Source organism: Paroedura picta, chromosome 8, assembly GCF_049243985.1.
Source record: "Paroedura picta isolate Pp20150507F chromosome 8, Ppicta_v3.0, whole genome shotgun sequence".
Lineage (NCBI taxonomy): Eukaryota > Metazoa > Chordata > Lepidosauria > Squamata > Gekkonidae > Paroedura > Paroedura picta.
In genome coordinates this window covers 7,734,457-7,759,627 of record NC_135376.1, presented here as the reverse complement: position 1 = coordinate 7,759,627, position 25,171 = coordinate 7,734,457, and the positions used below count along the sequence as shown (strand labels likewise).

General features: G+C 47.5%; 1 protein-coding gene across 1 annotated transcript; it reads right to left on the bottom strand.

Annotated features, from left to right (window-relative positions):
• Nucleotides 1-788: 788 nt before the first annotated feature.
• On the bottom strand, nucleotides 789-21,459 carry KNG1 (kininogen 1). The gene is made up of 10 exons (XM_077348265.1): nucleotides 21,088-21,459; nucleotides 18,103-18,219; nucleotides 15,963-16,047; nucleotides 12,919-13,091; nucleotides 11,901-12,008; nucleotides 8,675-8,756; nucleotides 6,842-7,011; nucleotides 5,449-5,556; nucleotides 4,172-4,270; nucleotides 789-2,414 (listed from the first exon to the last, which is right to left on the bottom strand). The coding sequence occupies exons 1-10, from the start codon at nucleotides 21,442-21,444 to the stop codon at nucleotides 1,851-1,853; spliced, it is 1,863 nt and encodes a 620-aa protein (XP_077204380.1). The 5' UTR covers nucleotides 21,445-21,459; the 3' UTR covers nucleotides 789-1,850.
• Nucleotides 21,460-25,171: the final 3,712 nt, after the last annotated feature.

The following is a 25,171-nucleotide window of genomic DNA, read 5'->3' as shown; positions in this document are numbered from 1 at the left end:
CTGCCTGTGAACTGGAGATGCCGGGGATAGAACCTGGGAAATTCTTCATTTCACCAGGAAGAGAACCAGGAACCTTCTGCCTGTGAACTGGAGATGCCGGGGATAGAACCTGGGAAATTCTTCATATCACCAGGAAGAGAACCAGGAACCTTCTGCCTGTGGACTGGAGATGCCAGGGATAGAACCTGGGAAATTCTTCATATCACCAGGAAGAGAACCAGGAACCTTCTGCCTGTGGACTGGAGATGCCGGGGATAGAACCTGGGAAATTCTTCATTTCACCAGGAAGAGAACCAGGAACCTTCTGCCTGTGAACTGGAGATGCCGGGTATAGAACCTGGGACCTTCTGCCTGTCAACTGGAGATGCTGGTGATTAAACCTGGGACCTTCTGCCTGTCAACTGGAGATGCCGGGGATAGAACCTGAGGCCTTCAGCATGTGGAGATGCCAGGGATAGAACCTGGGAAATTCTTCATATCACCAGGAAGAGAACCAGGGACCTTCTATGTGTGAACTGGAGATGCTGGGGATAGAACCAGGGACCTTTTGCATGTCAGTAGAAGATTCTTGAGATATAGCCTGGGACCTTTTGCTTGTGAAACAGATGTTCTACTATTGATCCATGGCCCTTCCCTATTGCAGCCCAAGTTATATGATGGTCTTGGTGAAATTTTCAAGGGCCGTGCTGGCATTTCTATTTAAGAGTCCTCGCTAGTGTTATGCCTGGAGTTGTGGCTTCTATTTATGAAAGCTTTGGGAAGGGGAGAAAGCAACAAGAACGATCAACTTTAAAGAAAGGATTATTATATAATCTTTTTTCACTGTTTCAAGGCCAGTATAATACTATTCACTGAAATTACCTCCAATGTCTCCTGAAAACAAAAATCTAGTTGAGGAAGCCTAAACATGCTTGACGTTCACTCATAAAATGACAGGCTAAACCAAGGCTGCATACCAGCATAACATTTAGGATTCTTGGAAGCACACTTTTTCTGTCTTCTGGTCAGCCCATTTGCTGTCTAAGGCTGAGCCCCAGGAGAGCCAGGTTTGCAGCAAATGCCTATTGGTCAGCGCCTGTACCGTCATGACCCCCGCCCCATCTCTGGAGCTGATTTATAAAACTCATTTGTAAAATGTTTGGGTTTTCTTTATTTTCTGAAAGGAAGAATATGGTAAATACACGTCTAACAAGTATACTCACTACAACAAAATCAGAGTCCAGGGGCACCTTTAAGACCAACGAAGATTTATTCAAGGCGGGAGCTTTTGAGTGCAAGCACCCTTCCTCAGACTATGAACTACCATCATGACAGTGGGCATATAAAGCAAAAGTTAATCCTGTGCAAGTTGGTTCATAGTCTGAGGAAGAGTGCTTGCACTCGAAAGCTCACGCCTTGAATAAATCTTCGTTAGTCTTAAAGGTGCCACTGGACTCTGATTTTGTTGTGCTACCCCAGACCAACACGGCGACCCTTTTGAATTTGAGCATATTTACTACAACTCCCTTGTAGCACTGGGAAGGGGGAAGAAACACGATAATAATCGTGAGGAAGCCGGGCCTAACAGTGGAAGGATAAGCGTTTCTGTTTCCCGGTTATGTTCACATGCAGCCCAATCGTTGCAAGGTGGCCCCTGCTGCTCGATTTGGGGTACGTTTCTGAAGGAATCATAAAGTGACGTCTTACAATGAATCAAACCCTTGATCTAACAAGGTCGGTGCTGTTTACTCAGACCGGCAACGGCTCTCCAGGGTCCCAGGCTGAGGTCTTCTACGTTCCCCTCCAACCCCATCTTCTCACTGGAGATGCTGGGGGAATGAACCTAGGACCTCTCACTTGCCATGGAGATGCTACTGCTGACCCTCGGCCCCAAAGGATGAATGTTCGGGGAGGCCGTGGGCCAAATCAAAATCTAGCGTGTCAGGAGGTAAGGTGGCTCGATTGTCTTCCTTGTCAAATCCAAGCCCTAATTCTGCGTCACCTGTAATTGGTTTCCAGGGCTTTCCTGGACAATTGGGAACATTGGGCCCTGGGAGTAAATCAAACACAGAAAATTCTGAAGTTCCACCGGGGTTGTCTTGTTGAGAGGCCATTGCGGGGCACCCGGCGCCGTCCGTGTTGGCCTCATCCTGACACGGCTTTTCGAGGAAGCGTCGGACTTTCAGGATCCTGGCAACCGGCTTTCCTTCCGGCTTTCCCACGCCTTCATGAGATTCCGCAGAAGACTTCTCTTTGGTTTGTGCTTCTTCAGGTTTGGGACTCGAACCCGGGGGCCGGGCCGATCCTAGACCCATTCTTGAGCCGTGGAGATGACCCTCTTGCTTCTGGGCTGTGTCCTCGCTTTCCTCAGCGGATGAGATTTTGGCTAACTGAAGGCTTCGGAAAGGAGTCATTCCTGGAGGCCAGGCGACGAACTGAAAGACCAGCGTCAGACTGGGTTAGTAGACTCCCTCACCCAGCCCCCTGGAGAAGTGCAGCCTCGGTCGTAATATTCAAAAGATCAAGATTGACCTTCATCAAGATTGTGGGGAATAGAAAGCGATGGAGACGTGACCTCCTCCCTCCAACTTAGTCTGGGCACCGGAAACATCTCCTCAAAATATTAGAATCATCGAATCATAGAGTTGGAAGGGGCCACAAAGGCCATCTAGTCCAACCCCCTGCTCAATCCAGGATCAGCCCTAAGCATCCTAAAGCATCCAAGAAAAGTGTGTATCCAACCTTTGCTTGAAGACTGCCAGTGAGGGGGAGCTCACCACCTCCTTAGGCAGCCTATTCCACTGCTGAACTACTCTGACTGTGAAAAACTTTTTCCTGATATTTAGCCTATATCGTTGTACTTGAAGTTTAAACCCATTACTGCATGTCCTCTCCTCTGCAGCCAGTGGGAACAGCATCCTGCCCTCCTCCAAGTGACAACCTTTCAAATACTTAAAGAGGGCTATCATGTCCCCTCTCAACCTCCTTTTCTCCAGGCTGAACATTCCCAAGTCCCTCAACCTATCTTCATAGGGCTTGGCCCCTTGAATTATACTTCTAGACATGCGTAGGGCTTTGAAGTTCCTGCTCCATTCCGCCCACGCCCTTTCAGGGAGCCTAATTTCAAACGGGATGGAGACAGAGGGGCCGAGATGCAGGAGAGAGCAACAGAGGTGACCCGGAACGTGGGGAACACGCAATAAGAGAAGATGTTGAGGGCCATGAGGAGGGAGAAGTTGGTTTTTATACTCCGCTTTTCACTACCCAAAGAAGTCCCAAAGCGGCTTACAATCGCCTTCCGTTTCCTCTCCCCACAACAGACACCCGGCGAAGTAGGAGGGACGGAGAGAGCTCTGAGAGAACTGCTCTCTGAGAACTGTGACTAGCCCAAGGTCACCCAGCTGTATGTGGAGGAGCAGGGAATTAAACTGGGCTCTCCAGATTAAAGGCCACGACACCAAAGACACCAAAGCTGAGGAGGATTTAGGATGCTTAGGGCTGATCCTGTGTAGAGCAAGGGGTTGGACTAGATGTCCTGTGTGGCCCCTTCCAACTCTATGATTCTATGATTCTATGATTCATCTGAGGAAGAGAAGGCTGAGAAGGGATATGATTGCTCTCTTGTAGGACTTGAAAAGCTTTTGCCTAGAGGAAGACAGGGAGCAGAGGAGAGGACTGACAATATGGGTGGAAAGTTACCAGCTAGATATTAGGATTTTTTTTTTCTTTAACAGGGTAGTTCAGCAGTGGATTCGGAGCTGGTGGGAATTGGGGTCCGTGGACATCTGGAGAGCTACAGTTTGGCCACCCCTGCCCCCATGGGGTGGCCACAAGTCAGCAGTGACTTGATACCACTTTCCATCTTTGGGTCGCCAGTTCCGGGTTGGGAAAAACCTGGCGACTTTGGGGGTGGAGCCTGCAGAGGGCGGGGCTTAGGGAAGGGAGGGACTTCGTTGGAGTCTAATGCTCTGGAGTCCCCCCTCCCAAGCAGCCCTTTTCTCCAGGGAAACTGATCCCTGTAGCCTGGAGATGAGCTGTGATTCCGGAGGATCCCCAGGCCCCACCTGGAGGATGGCATCCCCATTCCACCACCTGACTAAATGACTACCGGCTCCTCAGAAAGCAGCCTGATGTTTCTCCCCCTTTCATGTTGCCAGTCATAGGAGTGGGGAGAGGAAGACAGAAGTCATACCCCGAGCGCTCTGCGGACGTACGCCTCACAGGTCACATTAGGGAAGATTTTCGACTGCCAGGGAATCACGTAAATCGAAGCAATGCAGTGCTGTCTTTCCTGTGATCAGAAACAAAACAGAACACGGGTGTGTACTGAGTCAGGGATACATGCAGAAGTTGTGTCCACAGTTCTGTCTTGAGCATGGATGTAATTCATACTTGCACTGTAGGCGCAAGGGGTGTACACCCCGGACAAACCCTCACCTTGTTTTCTCCATTTGTTGTTTATGCACACACAGGAACCTGACAGATATTCAGGCCATTGATCCATCGAGGTCAGTATGTCCTCAGGCTGATAAGAGTCTCCCCAGGATCGCAGGCTGGGGTCTTTCCCATCACTTATAACTGGAGATGCCGGGGATTGAACCTGAGACCTTCTGCTCATCACGCGGATGTTCCTCCACTGAGCCACAGCCCTTCTCCATGGCTCTCCAGGGTCTCAGGCAGAAGTCTTTCCCATCACCTTCTGCCTGGTCCTTTGAACTGGAGATGCCAGAGATTGAACTTGGGACCTTCTACATGCCTAGTTCAATTCCCAGCATCTCCAGTTATATGGACCAGGCAGGAGGTGATGGGAAAGACCCTTGCCTTAAACCCTAGAGAGCCAAGGAGAAGGGCTATGGCTCAGTGGAAGAGCATCCGCTTGGCATGCAGAAGGTCCCAGGTTCAATCCCCAGCATCTCCAGTTATAAGGACCAGGCAGGAGGTGATGGGAAAGACCCATGCCTTAAACCCTAGAGAGCCAAGGAGAAGGGCTATGGCTCAGTGGAAGAGCATCCACTTGGCATGCAGAAGGTTCCAGGTTCAATCCCCAGCATCTCCAGTTATAAGGACCAGGCAGCAGGTGATGGGAAAGACCCTTGCCTTAAACCCTAGAGAGCCAAGGAGAAGGGCTATGGCTCAGTGGAAGAGCATCCGCTTGGCATGCAGAAGGTTCCAGGTTCAATCCCCAGCATCTCCAGTTATAAGGACCAGGCAGCAGGTGATGGGAAAGACAGCCCGGGACCCTGGAGAACTGCAGCTGGTGTGAGAGGATGATACTTCCTCTGAAGGGCAAGGGCCAGATTCAGGAGAAGGCACACTCCTATGAGGAGCTTGAATTGGTAGTGGAGATCAAAGATTAAGCCTCTAAAAATACAGGTATACAGAACTTATTGCTCGCTTAGAATCTTTTCGGCGTCCTGGCATGTTTACGAAAAAATAACCACCCCTTCAGGACTGCTCCCGCTAACTTACTCCTTTTTCTTTAGGACTGCAGTCTTCATTCAGCTCCTGGTGCTCGGCCTTAGAACAGTTTGTCTTCACAACGATGAATTCAACTTGGTATTTTGTTCCTGCCACAACCTGAAATGGCAGCAGGAAGAGGACAAGCAGGTTTTGTCCTGACAGGTTTTGTACAATGCTTTACTCGTAGGGTTGGCCAAACTGTGGCTCTGCAGATGTCCGTGGACTACAGTTCCCATGAGCCCTTGCTGTCATGTGCATAGCAGTTGGGAATTGTAGTCCATGGATATCTGGAGAGCCACAGTTTGGTCACCTACAGAAAATTCAGAGATGCTCTATAAATGCTGGGGATATAGTTTATAATAAACAATCTTAAACTGTCTGCCTAGTTTTTATATAGTTTTTTTTTAAATCTTGAAATCTTCCTTGAGTGTCACAAACAGCCCTATGAGGTAGGTTAGGCTGAGAGAGTATGAGGGGTCAAAAAACACCCAGTGAGCTTCCTTGCCCAAGCGGTGATTCAAACCTGCATATTTCAGGACTGACACTCTACTTGCTACACCACATGACTCTCTACTGGTCAGAAAAGCAACTAGCCTGTGTTTTCAGCATATGGCTTTCCCTGCATTCTCCTTTCACTCACTGGGAAATTCCTGTTTCTATGGGGGTTTGCTCCACCTAGTGGTCAATTCAATATCACAAGGGTTGATTTCCAGCAGACTTCCCTGAAGCCTGATTGGTTCAATAACGTAGATTAGTTCCAAAAAGCCACTTATGGCTCTGAAAGCTCGATGATGAACAAATCAGACATGAGGAGAGTTGATTTGTTTGAACTCTGGTGCTGGAGAAGGCTTCTGCAGATTCCCTGGACAGCAAAAACCCCAACCAAGGAAATATTACAGTACATAAAGCCTGGTCTATCCCTGGAAGGCAAAATCACGAAACTCCAGCTTACTTACTTTGGCCATCTCATGCCATCCAACTCAAGGGAGAGGGCAATTCTGCAAGGACTGGTCAGTGGGGAAAGGCAACCAGGCCGATAAAGAATAAGGTAATTAGATATGATCAAAATGGACGCCGGCCAGAACATTAAACAACTAAAAGAAGCAGTGCCCGACTGGAAGATGGGGAGGCAGCTGAGCCATAGGATTGCCAAGAGTCTGAGTTGACTGAATGGCTAACATCATATCTCCCTGAAGATTTAAACTGCAGGCTGTTATGTCACACATGGACTGATGTAACAGTGGTACACCAACGCAAGATGGCTGGGCCTAGAGGAGCAGTCTTATGGATGGATGGATGGATGGATGCATGAATGAATGAAATCTGAACCCATATAATATTAAATCTGAACCCAATGCATGCTAAATTGTAATATGAGGACAGCAAGAAGCAAGGTTTTGACCTGGCTCGAAGCGTCTAATATTGTGTCGATTTTGTAATAGGCATCGCTGTTGCTCTCCAAGTTATACTTCTCCAGGGCTGCCCTCAGGGGCCCCTCCAGTTGGGTACTGTTAGTCGGAAGAGGCCTGGGACATCCTGGACATCGATGAGCGCGGGAAGCCGCTTCTCTAGCTGCAAGGAAAACAAAAGATGGTTGAGGAATGAAAAGATCCACGAGGTCAAAAGTGTTGCATCCGGTGGCTGAAAAAAGAACCAAGGACTGCGTTCATCTTTGGGTGGTGACTGTGGTGGGTTTAGGGACAGTGGACATCAGCGGTTAATATACATTAAGCTACATAAACCATAAAGTTAGAGAACAATTAGTGTCACCTGGGGACATTCTTACAGGATACAGCTGCAGGAAAAGAGAGAGACTGGAGAACAGTTATCTGGAATAGAGGGGAAACCTTCAGTGGTTTGAAGGTCTGAATCCTACAGGTCTGAATCCTACAGACCCTGTGTCAGTAACAGCACAACTTTGGAGTTGTGGATGTCACTTTTGCTAGAGGAAAGCTCTTTGATTGGTGGAAGGAAGCCATACGATCGATCTGTCCCTTTGAGTCCTTGTGGTAGTGAGGGATCGGAGTCCACTGTAGGCAGATTTTCTGCTCTGCACCAAGAACGGAAAAGAGCCAGCACATCACAGAACCTGCCCAGGAAGAGAGACCTCATGGGTCAGACTGAGGGCAGTTGACAACCTCCAGGTGGTGGCTGGAGCTCTCCTGGGGATTGCAGCTGAACTTCAGGAGAGATCAGTCCACCTGCAGAAATTGCCCGCTTGGGAAGGTGGACTCTATAGCATTATGGGTATAATTGAAGTCCCTCCCCTTCTCAATCCCACCCTCCTCAGGCTCCACCCCCCAAAACTCTAGGTATTGCTCAATCTGGAGCTGGCTGCCATAAACCTTGAGACCAAGCATGGCTGATTTAGGATCAAATTTGAACCCAAGGCCAATGTTTATGGGCATATACTCCATGTCTGGAGCTCAAAATGCCTAATATAGATTACAGTGAGACATAATATAAAAATACCCTGTGAGATCAGACCAGTGTTATGGTTGGCCAGAAAAACCTCACTGGGAAATTGCCTGCTGGGTCACTCGTGTCCAGGACCAAATTGAGCTGAGGGGTACTTTTCAGCACTGTTTATCTTTTCTCTGGGCTGTGGCAACCAGGGCTGATTCTGCACTGACTTTGTTTTTTCGATTGTTGATCCTGCTGAATTCAGATCGATTTGAACCCGGGTCTTCCTCATTGCTTTTCCCTGACTTGAAACAGAAAGTGTTCTGCACTTGATTGGGGAAGCTCAGAGGGGGGGAGGGTGTGTGTGAAATCCAGCTGGCATTCTCTTTTGACTGCCGGTGGAGAAGTCAAGTGCAGCACGAGGCTGCTCATCTCTTTCTTTCCTTAACAAGCAGGGGAGGAGGGAGGAAGGGAGCTGAGTGGAGCCAGCGGCAGCCTCTCAGAGAATGAGGCAAATCTCTGCTGAGAGAAGTGTGGGAATCTGGAGCGCAGTCACTTTAAAACAGATTCCAAAAGGAGGGCAAAAAGAAATCTTGGAAGGAAAGTTTTGCAACCAGGAATCAGGAAGCAGCATATAAGAATCATAGAATCATAAGAGTTGGAAGGGACCCCCTGGGTCATCTAGTCCAACCCACACCTAGTCCAACCAGCTCCTCTTCTACTTCTAGCTCCACCCAGGAATAAACAAAGCTCATCCCAAGCAGAGGTGCCCACAATATCCACCACTGTCGAATGTCCTGAACTTAAAAATTGGCGAGGAGCTGTCACTCACCAAGCAGGGTGCACTCTTGCACCGCGAAGGAAAGGCCATTGGTGATGTTGATGTGGGCGAAGGCGATACATTTGCCTTCACGCTGGAGGGAAGGAAGCAAGAAAAAGGGATGTTGGAAGGAGCTGTATCAAAGCGAATAGTGTCCACTGGTTTCATGCACTTCAGACTTCAAACCGATAGAATGATGGGACCACCGTGTAAATAATTTTTTTAAAACTCCCAGTAAGATAAAACTCCCAATAACTTGAACAGTTCTGCAGGGCCTGCAAAAGGGAGCTCCTCCACCAGGCATTTGGTTGAGGTAAACCTGAACCACCGCTTCCCAAAGGCCCTCCCCCTGAGCCTCCCTCCTACGGCACCCACCATAATTCCACCCACCTCAGTAGGAGTTACTTCAATGTTTCATTTTTCGACTGTTCCATGTTGCTTGTTGTTTCCCTTCATTCATTAATATTAATCTAAGTTATTGGTATTGTTTCTGTTCTGTTTTATGTAAACCGCCCTGAGCGTTCGGGGAGGGTGGTATACAAATTTAATAAATAAATAAATACTTAATATAGTGGCTCGTGTGCCTGGCTACCTTCACAAGAACCTGGACTGGTATACGAAGAAAACATCTCTTTACAGTGGAGGAAAATGAGATGACACACCAATTTGTCCAGCACCTAGCAGACTCTTTTTAAATAACCCAAACCTTACCCCTGCAATTTCAGTCACAATTTTCTCTGTGACTTTCCTTCTTGCCCGTTAGTCGTGTGGCAGATAAATATACAAATATAATAAAATAAATAAATGAATAAGATTCCAAGAGAGCTTTGGGTTCCCAGGAAAAGACTGAAAAGAAGTGTAATTGATTGATCAGAAAGAGCAAGCGTCCAGGAGCACAGAATCATGAAATCATAGAGTTGGAAGGGACCTCCAGGCTCGTCTAGTCCAAGCCTTTGCTGAATGCAAGGAACTCACAGTGACCTGCCCACCAACAGAGACCCCAATTCCATGCAACCTGAAGACTAAGAAGATTTGTGGCAGGAGGAGAGCTATCGTGAGTCCCTGCTTGCTTCATAATGCATGTCCATCTCTTCCGAAGAGAGCAGGGACTCATGCAGGCTCCTCCCCACCCACCCATTTTGTCATTCTTTAAGGCAGGCTTTCTCAGCCAGGGGTTTCTTGAGGGCCCTGAAAAAGTTTCCTGAATGAGTGGGAGTTAATTCATTTTTTTAAATAGATTTTTAAAATGTGCTAAACCTTCCTTGGGTGATATGACCATATATGAAGCCATTGCAGGGGTGCCCAAACTGTGGTTCTCCATATGTCCATGGACTACAATTCCCATGAGCCCCTGGCAACATGCTATCAGGGACTCATGGGAATTGCAGTCCATGGACATCTTGAGAGCCACAGTTTGGCCATCCCTGCAGGAACTGATCTCTGTTGCCTGGAGATCAGTTATAATTCCAGGAGAACTCCAGACCCCTCATGGAGGTTGGCAACCCTCTACCTTGGCCCTGACCCACAGGCTGTGACCACTACGACAGAGGCAACAAGGCGGAAGCCAAGGCGGAGAAAGCAAAAGCGAGCCTGCCAGCCTGTCTCTTTCCACGGAGGATTTTCTAACAAGGCAGGAGCTGTTACATTTCCAGCCCAGCCTGGCAGGAGAGCATGTCTGTCTTTTGCAGATATTGCTTGAAACTTCCCTCCTTCCAGACTGCAATGCAGATAACGGTAGCTTAACAACGTCCTTTTTTTATGGACCGCTCTGCCTGGAGTTGAAATTGTTTGCTGTTTTAATCTTTTTATTTCTTCTGGCAGCTGTGCCAGTTTAGCTCGTGTTGCCAAGACAGGGGGGGTGGGGGTGAGCAAGCAAAATCAGATCATCTTAGAGTGCTCGTTCCCTGAAATGGTTTTGGGCTGCACACGAAAAGCTCCCTGGAGGGATAACTGGGAGTCCAGTCATTTGCGAGGTCTGGCCTAATCTCGACCCTGACACTGGCCTGTAGCTATGGCTAAGGAGCTTCCTCCGTCTTCGTTGATTCTGGTCTGTAAAATGGGAATAATAGCGACTCGCCTCATGCCCAGTTGTCAAATGTGATTAAGATTTTATTTCTACTGGACTTTCAAGGCGAATAGTGCACAGTAGTATACCTGGGGTTTGGGGGTCCGTCTAGGAAAGCTAGATTCCAGCCCAGTAGCCCCTCCAGAACAACAAGAATTTCAGGGTATAAGCTGTCAAAATTCAGAGTTTGCTTTGCCAGATATGTGATATCTGCTGAATAAGTCTGTGGGTTCTGTAGGCACAGACTACACGTTCTTTGAAAACACCAAATACCAATCAAAATACAAAACAACAAGGAAGAAAACACAAACTTCTATACAATTCAGTGGGCCCACCGAGAGCTCTGATTGGCCCTTAACGTAGCCCTTCGATTGGTTCACGGAGTCCAGAATTCCGGGTCTGTGATTGGTTCCTTTACACCCTCATTTGCATGATGGTTTACATTAGCACTATTCTGTCTGCATACATAACATTGATGGGAGGAATTTTGACTCAGAAGCCTAGCCCCCCCCCCCATCATCATGTTGGACTTTTAAGGTGCTACTGGAGCCAAAGTTAGAGACCCAGTTTGGTGTAGTGGTTAGGAGTGCGGACTTCTAATCTGGCGAGCTGGGTTTGATTCCCCGCTCCCCCACATGCAGCCAGTTGGGCTCGCCACAACACTTATCAAGCTGTTCTGACTGAGCAGTAATATCAGGGCTCTCTCAGCCTCCCCTCCTTCACAGCCTGTCTGTTGGGGGAGAGGAAAGAGAAGGGCATTGTAAGCCACTTTGAGACCCCTGGTAGAGAAAAGCGGCATCTAAGAACCAACTCTTCTTCTTCTGTTCTGCACAGAACAATATGGCTACCTTATTGTCTAGGCTCGTCAACTTCCTGAAGCTCTCCTGGCATTACAGCTCATCCCCAGACTACAGTTGGGTTGCCAAATTCCTGGGAGAAAAGGGCTGCTTTGGAGGGTACCTTCTATGGCTGAGAGCACTCCATTCTCCAAACCCTGCCCTTTCCCGACTCAGTTCTCCCAGTCTCCAAGAATTCCCCAGTCTAGAATCAGAAGGCCTGACTTAACCAGCATGGAAGGAAACGCTTTAAGTTCACCATTCGTAGGAATGGTTCTAATATTCATGCACAAGCGGAGAAACGTCTGAGGGACGGTGTACAAAGAGGGTCACTTACACCTCCAGGCATTCGTTTGCAAGCCGGAGTCAGTTCTGGAAATCCGGCCCTCGAGCAGTTTGTCTCTTTTATCAAATACTCAAACGCATAATTCCATCCTGCTACTACCTGGAAGAAGAGTTGAGATAAAATCGAATAAAGGAGCTGGGGACGACAACGGTTGAGGGCTGTTGACCGGGGAGATTCTCTCAGGATTCAATCTTCTCCCCCCATCTTATTTAATATCTATGTGAGGCGGCTGGGAGAGGTCACCACCCGGAAGTTTGGCCCATGGTGTTCACTGTAGCTCCCTCTACGGGGGTCTGCCCTTGGCTGGACCTGGAAACTGCAGCTGGTACAAAATGCAGCTGCACGGGTCAGTTGTCTTTACTCCCTGTGTAAAGTAGTCTTTCCTGAACCTACTGCCCATCAGTTTCATTGGATGCCCTCCAGTTCTAATTTTTGGAGAGAGTTTGCAAGACCTGAGCAGGGCTGTCAGTGATAGGACAACATTTTTAGAGGATATTAATTCCTAGGCTTGCCTTAGTCAGCAGTGACCTACTGGCAACATGCATACATTGGGACGCTCTAAAGCTGGGATAGTCAACCTGTGGTCCTCCAGATGTTCATGGACTACAACTCCCATGAGCCCCTGCCAGGGGCTCATGGGAATTGTAGTCCATGAACATCTGGAGGACCACAGGTGGACTACCCCTGCTCTAAAGCCAAGGTGATTGGATGGGAACACAGTGGGTCTCGAACAACTGCCCCCAAATAGCTGGGATTCTCTCTCTCTCCTCCCCCCCCATGACTATGGTTCAATCCACACACACTGAATAATACCATCCTTTCAATCTGCTTCTGCACTACTTCTAAAGTGCATCGAAACTGCATTATCCAACAGGTGCGGAAGGAGCCTATGTTGGAAAGGATGCTTCCTTCCGCTCTTTCTTCTCCCTCCCTCGGGCAGATTTGATGTTCAACCTAGCGAAAGAACCCGATTTGGGCTGATGGTTGTGCTCCGTTGCACCATACCAACCTGACTTTGGGCCCTTTTGATTTCCAAAACTTCGAATAAGGAGGGGTGGTTATTTTCGTTGTTATAGCGCCGTATGGTGTGTCTCACAAGGGGCAGGAGTTGCAGGCTGTTGGTGGATATTGGGGCCCAGCAACCGGTACACGGAGCACGCGATGCGGTTACCTGACCTTCCGCTGGAAAACAACCAAATGACAGTGGTGGTTTCATTAGCTGATTCGATTAGGGTTAGTGCTGGTGCGAGCAACGTGGCATGCCTGGACACCGGGGGGCGCTACATCACTCTAAGCATATATAGGTGTTATCTCCTTGAATGGGATACCTCTCTTTGTCTTAACTGGGAGCTGCCCTCTGATCTGTTCGTTCCCTTTGTCCCTTTGTCCTTCCTCTCTCTTTTTTCACATGGCCTTCCATGGAGATACATCCGTGATAGAGAAAGCACTCTTTGGATGAGGCTTCCTTCACTCCTTTCAATTGCAAACTGAATGTCAACTGGATCTACTTGAATGGCTCTTGGTTGCCTGGAGATCAATTATAATAGTGCATGATCTCCAGGTGCCACCTGGAGTGTGGCAACACTACTCAAGGTGGAAAGTGAAACCAAAGTGTAACGAAAGCGTTTAGAATCATAGAATCATTGAGTTGGAAGGGGCCATACAGGCCATCTAGTCCAACCCCCTGCTCAGTGCAGGATCAGCCCAAAGCATTCTAAAGCATCCAAGAAAAGTGTGTATCCAACCTTTGCTTGAAGACTGCCAGTGAGGAGGAGCTCACCACCTCCTTAGGCAGCCTATTCCACTGCTGAACTACTCTGACTGTGAAATTTTTTTTCCTGATATCAAGCCTATATCGTTGTAGTTTAAACCTATTACTGCGTGTCCTTTCCTCTGCAGCCAATGGGAACAGCATCCTGCCCTCCTCCAAGTGACAACCTTTCAAATACTTAAAGAGGGCTATCATGTCCCCTCTCAACCTCCTTTTCTCCAGGCTGAACATTCCCAAGTCCCTCAACCTATCTTCATAGGGTTTGGTCCCTTGGCCCCAGATCATCCTTGTCGCTCTCCTCTTAAATGCAGCAGCTCTGGACTTGGACTCCTTGGCCATCAGCTGTGACATTCCTAAGAATCATTTGGTGCCTTTTGAGATCCGCTCAATAATATGGCTGGCAAACAATGGCCATTGGAATTTGCCCAGTCGCTGTACTCAGCCAAATGCGATAGGAGTATAGAAAGCTTGCTTCTTGTTATAACTGCCCACAAATACAGTCAGAAGTCTCCCCTCCCCCACTGCTAGAATCTGAACTGCATTCTCCAGTGATGTGTGGTCAATCTGCCAGGTATGTGCAATTTTAGATTCCATCTTAGAATCCTACAGGCCATCTAGTCTCACCCCCTGCCCAATGCAAGATCAGCCTAAAGCATCTTGGATAAGTATCTGTCCGGCTGCTGTTTGAAGACTGCCAGTGAGGGGGAGCTCCCCACCTTCTTAGGCAACTGATTCTACTGCTGAACTACTCTGACTGTGAAAATGTTTTTCCTGATATCTAGCCGGTGCCGTTCTATACATAATTTAAAGCCATTGCTGCGGGTCCTCTACTGCAGTGGTCCCCAACCTTTTTATCATCGGGGACCACTCAACGTCGGGGACCACTCACCGGGGACCACTCAACGCCGTTTACTGAGGCCCGGTGGGGGGGGTAGTTTACTCCTCTACTCTCAACCACTGACCTAACGCTCTGATCGCTATGGTAATGTTTAAACATCCCTTCAAAATAAGATACAGACACGCCACAACAATGAAGTGTGTTGTAAAGGGCTGGGGGGGATGAAGTAAAGGGCCGGAGGGGGGGGGGAGGCGTCCTTTGGGGCCCACCTCCAATTAGTCGAAGGACCACATGTGGTCCGCGGCCCACAGGTTGGGGATTGCTACTCTACTGCGTGCCTCCTTTCTCTGCCCTCCTCTAAGTGACAACCTTTCAAATACTTAATGACAGCAATCATGTCCCCTCTCAACCTCTTCTTCTGAACATTCCCAAGTCCCTCAGCCTTTCCCCAGAGGGCTTAGTCCCCAGGCCCTGGATTATAAACTCTACGGTAAATAGGTGAGGTTTGCCAGGAATTCTCCCACTGGCAAACCTACATGTGTGTCATTTCCCGCTGCTGCTGCATCACCACCACTCTTGGAGCAAGAGCCACTGCTGCCACTCTTGGAGCAGAAGCCGCCTCCACCGCTATCAGAGCCTGCCCTCCTGCCTGCAGTTTCCATGTAGCTGCTGATGTAGCTGCAAGCAAAAGGGAGGAGGGCGGAGCGGTTAGGCGCAGGAGCATGATCGGCAAGTTCCGAGTCCCAAACCAGAGGAGCAACTGGGTCCCAGCCCACTTGACACTCTGTCCTCCTTACTAGTTTTGGCCTCAACTGCACCAGTGCCCCACTCCAGCCCAGACAGCTCTCTAGAGCGCTGTAGGCGGTGATGGCGAGCAGATTTCACGGAGCGCTGCAGGAGCACCCAGCTCATGGTGTGCTGTCAAAGTCAATGGGGCCCAGGTGAGGGCACTTCAACAGACGATGCCTGAGGCCCCAGGTGGGGCCATTCAGCTCATTAAGGGAGGTTGCACTTAAGCAAGGCTGAAATGGTGTTTCCTTGTGGGTGCAACCTGTGCATGGAACCTCCCCATTGCCTTGATGTCAGTCCCCATCTTGCCCTTGCCATAAGCTATGAGTAGCTGTTGTTATAACGACCTTATACTCTGATTAAGAGACATATATTTACTAATCTGAAGTTTGTCGAAAAACAATAAATTTAACGTCCCTTGACAAAGCCACTGGGCAAAACGCATTGGGACTGCTTTATACACTAAAGAATAAAGAAATAATAGAAGACTAGACTCTACAGAAGGCTATTTTGGATACTGTGTTTGCCACCTTGGTATCCCAGTGCCTCTATACTTGATTTGTATTTCAGTTTGATCCTAAGCATCACTCCACCCTTCCACAGGGCTTCAATCTTGGGAGAGTTTGATATATGACCAGGAGGCTAGCTTACATACCTGGGACAAGGTGGCATTTCTGGGAAACATTTGAAAAGTGTAATAGGTCATCGACATATATTTGAGCCTTGCACTTGCCGGACTCCTGCAAGGAAAAATAAAATAAAATATAAAATGTAGTCAGCACTTCACAATTGCCTGTTCTGCATAAGGAGTCCAGATATGCTCGAGTGTCATAAGTGTTTACAAAAGGCATTCTCAATGTATCTAGCCCCAGTGTTGGCCATTAAGGCTGTCTTGACCTGGGCTTAAGAGTCAACATTATCCTTTTATGTCCTTCCCACTCCATGAACACTATGAGAAATACTTGGCTTGCCATTCTAGTGTTTGACCGTGTTTACCATGTGTAATTTTAATATCCAGGTCTGTGACCGTATGAACAACAACAACAACAACAACAATAATTTGACTGGGCCTTCTATTCAAAAGTGAGTACAGGAGCCCTTTTCGTAACACAGGGAGACTCACCTGACTACTTCCCAAGTGAGACCCACCTGGCTACTTCCCTGACCTTATTCCACCTGCATGTGGAAAAATGCTTGTCCTCAGATAAAGCATTCCACCAGGACGGGGCCAACACAGAGAAGACCCTTGCCCTGGTAGAGGAGAGGCTAGATAGATTGTGTGATGAAGAGTAGGGGTAATCAGGTAGGAGAGATAGTCCCTCAGGTATGATAGTCCCAGATCATGAGAATCTTATCAAAGACGCCTGTGGTTGTCATTGGTTTTTAACTGAGTCCTGCAATCTTCAGTGAGGTCTTTATTCTATAATTGCTTCAGGCTGTGTTTTGGGCTCTCAAAGATGTAAGCTCTCAAGCTGAGAGCTCAGTTTATAAATAGTGCTAAGTGAATGCATAATAAATACAGTAAATAGCCACTGGAATTTGATCTACTCTAGTGTGGAGCAAGCCAAGGATTTCTTTTGAAGCTGTCATTTTATTGCTTGTTTTTATCTATAAGGGCTCCGGCTGGGTCTCCCTTATGGAAACACAAGGCCCTCTGTAGAAGCCAGGGATTAATCTAGCACTGAAAAACAGTCAAACTGAAAGCAAAGAGAATGTATAACCGGTTGCTGCTAATAATCCATTTTCGGAGACTTTGTTTTTTTTTAAAAAAAGTATTCAGGTTAAATGGGTTATGACTTTAAATTGTAATTCAGAAAATGGTAGGTCTCAGTTGCTTTTCTGGAGCGCTGATCTCATTCATTCATTCATTCATTCATTCATTCATTCATTCATTCATTCTTATTTATTTATTTATTTATTTATTTATTTATTTATATTGATATTTATTAACCACCACTCCTGGACCCTGCCAATTCGGGGCGGTTTACCATAACGTTTTTTAAAACGGGCATAAAATGCATAACAGTACAATGTAATGCAATACTGGCGGCTTGCTTTAGCTGTTGGAAACAGCACGGACAGATTTGCTAAGGTGCAAGCAACGATCGTCCTGATTGATGGAAAGAAGGGATCCCCATGGAACTGGAAATCTCTGGACTGGCCGACGGTAAATATTCTTGCACTCCAGCACAGCAGCCAGGTATGTAAAGCTTTACACCTTTTAAAACCACTGGACCCTGGAGGAAATCATTTTTCAGGCTTCAAGGAGCCCTGGAAGTGATGTTGGCTGGCCACGCCTCCCTGCCGCATCTCCCAGAAGTGACATCATCAGTAGCGGCATCACCACTCGCATTAACAGGCGGGCTCAAGGAGGACTGGAGGGGGGAAGAGTCAGGAGAGGTTTTAAGGCGGGAGTAGGGGTTCAGGCTCCGCCCTCTCCCAGGGGGAGGAACCATGAGAGAACTCACTCATGTTTGGGAGGAGGAGCTATGGAAGGGACTGGTTCCCCTAGCTTGTGGCTGAGTCCATTAAGATAAGAAGGGAAAGGCCGTGGACCCACGGGAATCCCTGCTTTACACATAGGGACCAGTTGTGCACCTGTGCAGAGCTGCCGAGGGTTTTGGTGGGCAAAACAGAGCTCGGAAGTGACATCTTATCCTCTTGAAATGCGACAATTCACAGGCACAGCCCTTTAAACCCCCCAATATTTGTTTCCAGCACAGGGCTGGGAGTCATCAGTACAGCTCTCTGTCAACTCTGTACATTACTTTTGAAGAGGAGGATTAGATACTTACTGCCTCTAAGGGTTCTCTGAAATCGCACTTTTGCCAGGGAATGCCTTCTCCAATGGAACAAACAGTCTCTCGTAGATGGTACTTCACATCAAAAAACACACCAGTGCCGGGACCTGCCTGGAGAAAAGATTCTGTTAGTGACCCTCCTTTCTTAACAGGGCCAATTCCCCAGCTGTTTGCAGACCCCAGAGGAGTGTGGATCAGTTGCTGATAGATGCATCTTGCCGGGGGGCAAAGAAGTACCAGGATCACCAGCTGCCTTGAGGAAAAACTGTCCCTTTAAGAGAGATTTAGTGGGACGGTATTTACCTGGTGATGTCACTTAGCTTCCTGCCCATCTCCACACACTCTCTTAAAGGGACAGGACCTTTTTTTTTAACTCCCTAAGCAACTGGCTAGAACCTCTTGTGGCGCAGAGTGGTAAGGCAGCAGACATGCAGTCTGAAGCTCTGCCCATGAGGCTGGGAGTTCAATCCCAGCAGCCGGCTCAAGGTTGACTCAGCCTTCCATCCTTCCGAGGTTGGTAAAATGAGTACCCAGCTTGCTGGGGGGTAAACGGTAATGACTGGGGAAGGCACTGGCAAACCACCCCGTATTGAGTCTGCCATGAAAACGCTAGAGGGCGTCAACCAAGGGTCAGAAATGACCTGGTGCTTTGCACAGGGGATATCTTTACCTTTTAAGCAGCTGGCTACCCAAATACTGTCAGCCCTGTTGCTGCAGCAACAGATTGCCCCAAGGGAGAAGGATCTCAAAGGATTTTTTTCTAAGTAGTATAATTAGGATTGCTCACAGCCTGCAGGGGGAAAAAATCCTGTACCTTTAATATAGCCTTAAAGTTTTGAAATGGGCAGCTGAATCTTTTCATGGCGTGAAGGGCTGCAACATCACCTGATTCTCAGCTAAAGGACAGGACATGTGTCCTCCAGACTGTTGGCAACCCTTGGGGCTTCAAAAGTACTTCAGAGAAGATCTACAACACTGTGAAAAATAAGCAGGGTTCTGAAGTCTTTCTGTGCTGGAAGCTCTTTTCTAATTATAGAACGCTGCCCTCTTGAGGCTTTTCAACAAAGCTGCTGGAACAGGAAAATGCACAACCCAGGCTGACTGGTAGCACCCCTCCCCACCCTGGCCCCAGTCGGGCTTTGCCTGTTCCTTTTTCCAGGGATTCTAGATAACCATTTGGCTTGAATTGATTAGAGCAGGGGACCCAACCTCCTTGAAAACTATAGGGTTTTTTTTGTATGTGTTTGTGTGCGTGTAAAGCTGATTCTGTGAAGGTTCAAGGTGGTGGCAGGTTACAGTCAATGAGCGATAGGGTTGTGAATTTCCTGCATTCTGCAGGGGGTTAGACTAGATGACCCAGGAGGTCCCTTCCAACTCTAGGATTCTGATTCTATGTTGTAAATTCTACTCTTTTGTAAACTCATAACAACCCAGATCAGTTCCCCTGAAGAAGATGGCTGCTTTGGAGGGTGGACTCTAAGGCATTGTCCCTCCTCTCCCCTCCCTGACCCCCACAATCCTGGAGCTCCATTCCCCAAATCTTCCAGTGTTTCCCTTTGCAGATTTTGCAAACTTATTGTATCTACATACCAGACCTAATCTTGGCTTGACACAACTCAAGAAGATGCTACTTAGTTTTGGTCATATTTCAGGTGTGAAATTTCTGACATTCCCAATTCTGAAGCCCATTGTAGAATATGTGGAGAGGGGTTTGGATATGGAACGCAAAAGTCCGTCGGTGGGTTGTCCGACTGCAATACCCATAACAATCTGTGGGTGGCAGTGGAGAGAAAATCCCCTATGCGCCAGGGAAAGGTGCAACCCACCATTAAGGCTATCAACTTGAGCTCTGGGGCATCTATGTACATTCCTAAACGTCCTTGCTATTTTCAGACTCCTCTAAAGAATTTTTTTTTGTAAGGTAACAAAAGGATATCACGCGAAATACAAAAACAGACAATTGGACCTGTCAGCGATTGCCCCCGTCTGTGTTGAAATGGGTATGAGAATTGCGATATGTCAGATTATAAAGGCACATAGAAGCCTTTATCCATAAATTGGTCTTATCAGGATATGGGGGTAGTTTTTATTGTGCTGATTGCGTATCACAATTAACTGATCTCACTCCCTGTAGGTGCTGCTGTATGCTACACTATTCGGCTTTATGTAGTGGTTAAGAGAGGCGGCTTTTAATTTGGACAGCCGGGTTTGATTCCTCAGCCCCCCACATGCAGCCAGCTGGGTGACCTTGGGCTTGCCACATCACTGATAAAGCTGTTCTGACCGAGCAGGAATATCAGGGCTTTTTCAGCACCACCTCCCTCGCAGGGTGTCTGTTGTGGGGAGAGGAAAGGGAAGGAGACTGTAAGCCGCTCTGAGACTCCTGGAAGAGAAAAGTGGCATATAAGAACCAACTCTTCTTCTTCTTCTTCTTCTGTAATATCAGGGCTCTCTCAGCCTCCCCTCCCTCACAAGGTGTCTGTTGTGGGGAGAGGAAAGGGAAAGACAATGTAAGCTGCTTTGAGACTCCTTCAGGTACAGAAAAGTGGCATAGAAGAACCAACTCTTCTTCTTTTATGAAAAACGGACCAGGCTTTCAGATGAGGCCAATGACGGGAACTCTGCCACAACCAAGTCCCTCTACCAGGCAACCTAGCATCCATTTGTCCCTGCCTGCTTTTACCCCTAAAATCATTCAAGATTACCTATATGTCATGCTGTTAACCATTTATATCTTTCTTGTTCATACTGTTCAATGTTCCATCCTCCACTGGTTATATGTGCACCGCCTTGAGATGTCACAGCGAAGGGTGGAACATAAATTACACGAATGAATACATAAAAATAAATAAATATAAAATCAATCCAGTTAACTTCTAGGGCTTTTCTTTTTTCTCTTTTGGCCAGCAAGTTGCTAGTCCTTAGTGCGGTTTGCATCCCGGGATTAGCCGGTCGCTGCTGTGGGTGCAGTTTACTTACTGTCTTCTTGGCATGGGTGATCACGGCCAGAGCAAACTGGTGGCCGAAGGACCTCTCCCCATTAAACTTCTGCAGCGCTAGATCCACAGCGTTGAAGACGGAGGGGTCGTCGCAGTCCACCTCTTGGGTCAGCGGCGGAGTGGCTTGGCAGAAGCAGAAGCTGAGCGCCAGCAGGAAGACAAACTCCATCGCCGGGCAGAGAGGCTCCTTGTGAAATCTGAAGCGGGCAAAGGAGGAGAAGGGACTCTTCAAAATCCGGAGATTTTTTTTTCTTTTTGCTGGCAGAGATAGAACACCCTGCTGCCGTTCTAAGGGGAGATAAGGGGCACTAAAGCAAAGTGGACACTCGTTCCGCATTCTGTTGACTCTGTAAACAACCTTTTGGGTTCATCCAAACATCAGATTTTTAAAAAAAAAAACCTACAAAATCAGGCCACCAAGGTTGCCCAAGGTCCACCTGCAAGGATGATAAACTTGGGAGGTTGGGGATAGATCTGGCAGCTCAGATAAGGATTTCAAAACCCCCTCTTGATGAAAGGAGAGATTGTAACAGCCTGCCGCTTTTTATTAAAAGCTCCCACCAAAGTAAATGTTTGTTAGGCTCTACAGGGTAGTCAAACTGCGGCCCTCCAGATGTCCATGGACTACAATTCCCATGAGCCCATGCCATGCTGGCAGGGCTCATGGGAATTGTAGTCCATGGACATCTGGAGGGCCGCAGTTTGACTACCCCCACGTTACTGAAGACTGCATGACTGTAAGCTATTCTGCGCTGTTTTTAACCTTAAACATGAGGACCGGAAGAGTGAGCTTTCATTTTTCAAGAGGGTGAGTTGTCGTTCTGGGAATTCAGGTGGAAACACAAGACGAAACACGAGATTAGAACAAATCAAGTACTTCTTCAGCCCGAGAGTCATGAACACAGAGAATTCATTGCTGCAGGAAGCAGCGGGCAGCGGCAAGCTAAGGCCACTTCAAGAGGGGACTAGATTGGTCTCGTGTCTGCTTCTGCCCTTCGGTGATATTCCTGGTGCTGGGATATGGCTGGACAAAATGGTTCAAACCGTAAAAAGAAAGACGGAGGCCCACTCCCAGCGATATCAGTAAACAGAGGAGAAATCAGATGTGTGTTCAAAAGGCAAGAGCTGAATGGAAAATCTGGAGGGTCAGTGATTTCCAAAGCGTGGTGTCTGATGTGCAGGTCCTTCATTGTTAAGGCCACAGCAACAGTGGCTGGACTGCAGAGAAGGTGCCCTAAAGTGGAATAAGGCCACTGTCATGCAGCACCCCCCTGGGGTCACCATAACTCTGCTGGGCTGATTGCTTGCAGCCCCCCCCCCCAATCTCTTTCACACTTCAGTTTTCCTGTCCCTCCTCCCCATCTTCCGAGGCTGTCTTTGTCATGCTATTTATGCAGACTGAAGCTGAAAAGCTGCAAAGGTTCTCCTGTTTGGTTGCAGTTAGGCGTCAAGTGCTTCTTTCCCTTTTGAAGAAGAGTTGGTTCTTATATGCCGCTTTTTTCTGCCCGAAGGAGTCTCAAAGCGGCTTACAATCACCTTCCCTTCCTCTCCCCACAACAGACACCCTGTGAGGGAGGTGAGAATGAGAGAGCCCTGATATTTCTGCTCGGTCAGAATAGAAGAAGAAGAGTTGGTTCTTATATGCCGCTTTTCTCTACCCGAAGGAGTCTCAAAGTGGCTTCCATTCGCCTTCCCTTTCCTCTCCCCACAACAGACACCCTATGAGGGAGGTGAGGCTGAGAGAGCCATGATAGTACTGAAGAAGAAAAAGAAGAGTTGGTTCTTATATGCCGCTTTGCTCTTCCCAAAGGAGTCTCAAAGCGCCTTCCCTTTCCTCTCCCCACAACAGACACCCTGCGAGGGAGGTGAGGCTGAGAGAGCCCTGAGATTACCGATGAATCAAGTTGCTAGTCCTTATGAGTCAAGAGTAAACTAGTACAGCTCTTATCGAAAGTTTGGTTTTAGCTACTTCAGGGTTTCCTTTCTGTTCTACTTTTAGCAGTTACTTTCAGAGGGGACTGTTGGCCATCTTTTGGTGAAGACAGGGAGAGAACTGGCTTGGCACTGAAAACTCCTGAGGTCTAGCAGAAGGAAGACCTCTATGGCTGAAGGGAAAAAAAAATCCTCTTTTGAAATCTGGTCCGAGCGAAAGTGTATTTGCTGGCAGAAACGAAACAGAGGATAGCTTTGTTCAGGGGAGAAATAATTAAGCAAAACCAGAAAACGGGCCGTTGAGTTAGGAGAACTCTTGGTCACGTCCTGTTGACATTACAAACAGCCTTGTGGGTTTATCCAAACATCAGCTTTGGGTTTTCAAAAAAACCTACAGTATTATGAAATGGACACCGTCCACCTGCAGTTCAAGCTATCCGTATCATTCGGCAGGCTGCCAGCTTGGGATGGGATCTGGTTAATGATAAAACTCCCAAATCTTGGGCTCTTGATGCCCTGCGCTTCTCTGCAGTGGGAGACCGGAAGTGTCTTACAATCTCCTTCACCCCTTCTCGGTTTTGTCCTCACAACAACCCTGTGAGGTAGGTTAGGCTAGAAGGTAATGGCCGGCTCAAGGTCGCTGAGTGAGTTTCCATGGCAAAACAGAGACTCAATCTCACATCTTCCAGATCTTAGTCCAGTTCCTGTATCACCCAGCTAGTTCTTTTGGGATTCAAAATTCCCAATGGAGAAGTCCAGTGTATAAATAGGTATTTTAAAACTAATTTGCACCCACAGTGAGGCATGTCTCTGCAAACCATGCAGCACAAATTTGCTATATGGTCACAAATGCCAAGCCCCCATTGGAAGCCAGCCTGGATATCTGGCAATTCCCTTTCAATGGTTGTTGTTATGCATTGTATGATTATAAGCAGAATCTTAAAATTTAATTTAATTAAAAGTTACTGCATCACTGCAGATGCTGTTCCTACAGGTGATTGGCACGCTTGGATTGTCCATCTGTTTCCAGGCGATAGCTGGAGCTTAACCCATCCCCAACCGTTCAAGAAACTCCTGCCAGAACCTGGCAATGAACTGAGGGCCTCTGTCACTGATTATTTTAACAGGAATTGAATGTAAAAATAAATAAATAAATAAATAAATAAATAAATAAATAAATAAATGCAACCAATAAATTCCTAATTCAGTGCTGCTTTTCAAAGAGTGGTAAAGGGAAGGGCAGAGGTAACTCTTGGTGTTAAAGTAATGTGTTCCACAATTATAATGAATCGGGGAAAAATTAAACAGTGTGTGTCTAAATAACGCCAACATAGGCAACACTTAAAAAAGAAAATCACCCACTACCATACCTATTTTATGCTGACTCTGAAGTTCGCAGTATTAACCAGTCAGTATTTTTAAAATTAAAAAAATTAATGGGCCTCTTGTGGCGTAGAGTGGTAAGGCAGCCGTCTGAAAGCTTTGCCCATGAGGCTGGGAGTTCAATCCCAGCAGCCGGCTCAAGGTCTACTCAGCCTTCCATCCTTCCGAGGTCGGTAAAATGAGTACCCAGCTTGCTGGGGGGTAAACGGTCATGACTGGGGAAGGCACTGGCAAACCACCCCGTATTGAGTCTGCCATGAAAACGCTAGAGGGCGTCACCCCAAGGGTCAGACATGACTCGGTGCTTGCACAGGGGATACCTTTACCTTATTTTTAAAATTAATTCTCCAGGAGGCTTGGAACGAAAGGAAATAGCTCCTAGCGAAGGAAGGAAGCTTGGCTGACTGCATATAGTCCAACCTTGAAGGAGACAAGGACAGGGGCTGTGGCACAGTGGCAGATAATTTGCTTGGCGTGCAGAAGGCCCCATGTTCAGTCCTTGATACCTCTTGTTAAAAGTGTCTGATGATCTAAAAGTAGATGATGAGAAAGCCTGAGATACTGGAGAGCCATTGCCAGCCTGAGCAGACAATACTGATTCTAGTGAACTGAGGATCTTTCAGTATAAGGCAGTTTCTTATCGTTACATGTTCAACAAGAAAGACATGAAGGATCACACAACGGTTGTCCAGAAATAACCTAAGGGACTTCATGACATGTATCCCTTTTTCTCTATATTGAGAAATTCA

Excerpts from the sequence above, each read along its gene's own strand:
- KNG1 (XM_077348265.1), bottom strand. The coding sequence starts at position 21,444 with ATGCGGAACGAGTGTCCACTTTGCTTTAGTGCCCCTTATCTCCCCTTA. Across the intron at positions 18,220-21,087 it reads TCACCCATGCCAAGAAGACA|GCAGGTCCCGGCACTGGTGT; the intron begins GTAAGTAAACTG and ends TCTTTTCTCCAG. Across the intron at positions 8,757-11,900 it reads GCAAACGAATGCCTGGAGGT|CGTGAAGGCAAATGTATCGC; the intron begins GTAAGTGACCCT and ends CCTTCCCTCCAG.